The 3,075-nt window shown below is 42.4% G+C and overlaps 1 protein-coding gene across 1 annotated transcript in view; it reads left to right on the top strand.

Moving 5' to 3' along the window:
- The first annotated feature begins 540 nt into the window (after positions 1-540).
- Positions 541-3,075, top strand: part of LOC109953429 (sialin) — a 13,281-nt gene continuing 10,746 nt past the window's right edge. Inside the window, exons 1-2 of the mRNA XM_020588920.1 lie at positions 541-657; positions 2,712-2,931. Coding sequence (XP_020444576.1) covers positions 541-657; positions 2,712-2,931 — 337 coding nt within the window. The remainder of the gene's footprint in view (positions 658-2,711; positions 2,932-3,075) is intronic.

The following is a 3,075-nucleotide window of genomic DNA, read 5'->3' as shown; positions in this document are numbered from 1 at the left end:
AACCACAGCAGAACAGCTCCATTGTCCACGCTTGTTCACTGTCACCAGAGGCCAAAAACAACAGCAACACTATCCTGCAACCTGAGGGGGTAATGTTGTTTGCTTATCCTCTGTTTGTGCATCGTTCAGGGCATTGCAGGGCTTGATGCATCTTAGAAAGTATGCAGTTCCACCAAAATGGCCCTAAAAAGTATGAACCAATGTTAAATTTAGTTTACAAAGGTCTTGTTTGCAGTAGATACTGATGTTAATTAAAACTGTATTTGAGAAGAGCATCCACAGTCAGAACAACAGCTCACTGCCAGGCTAATTGTAGCTTATTTCGAAGATAACAGCATAAACCTGACTAAATGTGATTCGGTTAGACCGTGTGACCTGTTCACCTTGTCTCCCTGCCTCTGTCTTACTGTCCTCTTACCCCAGACCCCTCAGTACCCCTGGAACTCGCAGACTCAAGGCTGGCTGCTCGGAGCCTTCTTCTTTGGCTACCTGTTCACACAGATCCCGGGAGGTTACCTGGCCGGTCACTATGGTGGGAGGATGTTCCTGGGTTTGGGTGTGCTGGGCACGGCTGTACTCACCCTCCTTACCCCTCTGGCTGCTCAGTTCGGGTCCTACTGGCTGTTTGCACTGCGAGCACTGGAGGGCTTTGGAGAGGTAAGGTCATACTCGCCCATAGTTTAAACTCTTAATTTCTTCACTCCGATTTCCTTATCTCAATTAAAAGAGACTATAGCTTACTTAAAACTGACCTCTTCACCCCCTGACCTGCTTTCTGCCAGGTTCTTCAAGGAGGGTTTTGATCTTCTGGGTCCCATTCTGGTCATGTTCATTAATCTCTCCTTGGATACGGGTGTGGTCCCGACTGCTCTTAAGAATGCGATAGTTCGCCCACTCCTTAAAAAACCTAATCTCGATTCCTCTTTATTGTCGTCTTTTTGTCCAATTTCCCTTCTTCCTTTTTTGTCCAAAATTCCGGAAAAAATTGTAGTTACCCAGCTGCAGGCTCATTTAGATTGTTTAAATATTGCTGATAAGTTTCAATCTGGCTTTAAGCCCCGCCATAGTACAGAATCCGCGTTACTTATGATTCATAATGATATCACTATGGCTCTCGATACCAAATGTCCTGTTCTGTTAGTTCTTTTAGATCTATCTGCAGCCTTCAATACTGTCGATCACGCTATTTTTTTGTCGAGACTTGAACACCTCGTTGGGCTTAAAGGAACTGTGTCAAACTGGTTTTCTTCCTTTTTGACCGACAGAACCTTCTCTGTTAGTATTGGCGACTGCGTCTCTAATATAGCCCCCCTCACCTCAGGTGTTTCGCAAGGTTTGACCCTGGCTCCATTACTCTTTTCTCTATATATTTCACCTCTTGCAGCTATTATATCTAGCCAACATGTTCATTTCCACTTTTACGCAGACGATGTTCAGATTTATATACCACTGCTCCTATCTGACTCCAATGCTCTTACCCCGTTGCATAATTGCATTCAAGATATTAGGCAATGGCTTGCGCTAAATTTTCTGCAGTTAAATGAGAGTAAGACCAAATACATACTTATTAGTCCTGACCCGTCGCCTGATGTTGTTAACCTCTGCACTTCAGTCTTCCCTCTATCTGATACGGTGAAAAATCTTGGTGTAATTCTTGATAGTGGTTTTACTTTTGAGAAACAAATTAGGGCAGTGGTTAAGTCGTGTTTTTTTCATCTAAGACTCTTATCTAAGGTTAAACCTTTTTTCACATGGAGATCTGTAGAAGGCTAATCATGCGTTTGTTATTTCATGGTTAGATTATTGCAATGCTCTGTATGTTGGAGTTCCCCAGACTTTGCTTCAAAAACTACAACTAGTCCAAAATGCAGCAGTTCGGTTGCTATCTAACACCCCCAAGTTTATTCATATCTCCCCTATTCTCCGTGCTCTTCACTGGCTTCCAATCCAATTCAGAATTAAATTTAAGATTTTATTGTTTGTTTTTAAGGCTATTCATGGCCTTGCACCTTTTTACTTATCTGACCTTTTGGCAATTTATGTGCCGTGGAGAGCTCTCTGCTCCATTGATCATTTGTCGCAAGTGGTCCCACAATCCCGCTATAAGAAATGGGGCAACCATTCCTCTTCTATTTGTGGCCCCAGACTGTGAAATGTTCTGCCGGTAGAACTACGGGCGGAAAGCAAACTAGTAGCCTTTAAGTCGGCCTTAAAGACCCACTTCTTTAAGCAGGCTTTGGAGGCCTAGCTTGTTTTATTGTTTTGTTTTAGCTTTGGTCTAGCAACAGTATATCCTTATCTGTTTTATAGTCATTGTTTTGTTTTGTGTGTTTTTATTGTACAGCACTCTGGTGCTCCTGTGAGTTGGAGAGTACTATATAAATAAAGTTTTATTATTATTATTTATTATTACTGGATGTGCAGCACTGTTTGTACACTATGATAATTGGTGTTGAGTGGAGAATTTTGTGTTGATATGAGTGGGTTTCCATTTAAATGTAGCTTTTTATTGTTATATACAGTATATTATTACTTTGGTATATTTGCCTTTATGTGAATTATGTGCTGTTACAGTAGCTTTTACAACCTCTCAGAAGAGGAAACATTTGAAACCTTCCACTGTTACATTTCATGGTTTTTGACTGAAAAAGCAAAATGCGTTCTGATGGGTGCTTACCAGTCCGTCTCACTTTTTGTCTCTGTTTCTTCAGGGTGTGACATTCCCTGCCATGATGGCGATGTGGGCTCGGTGGGCTCCTCCACTGGAGCGCTCCCGCCTGATATGCCTGTCAGGATCCGGGGGCAACTTTGGAGCCTTTCTGGCTTTGCCGCTCACTGGCTTCATCTGCCAGACTCTGGGCTGGCCTGCTGTCTTCTACCTTTGTGGTGAGGGAGTGAAACTCATACAAACCAAATACAGTCACATATACTGTACACCTTAGTCTCTCACAGGAAAGATGTCGGGATGGTAAATGCAACCACAGTGGAGGGTAGGGCGTGCACAATAAGAAGTCATTTAAACATGGAACATACTGTGCATTTGCTAACTTTTATTTATATATATACAGTATATAT

The sequence above is a fragment of the Monopterus albus genome, unplaced genomic scaffold (genome assembly GCF_001952655.1).
Source record: "Monopterus albus unplaced genomic scaffold, M_albus_1.0 scaffold666.1, whole genome shotgun sequence".
Taxonomy (NCBI): Eukaryota; Metazoa; Chordata; class Actinopteri; order Synbranchiformes; family Synbranchidae; genus Monopterus; species Monopterus albus.
This window is presented reverse-complemented; position numbering and strand designations above follow the sequence as displayed.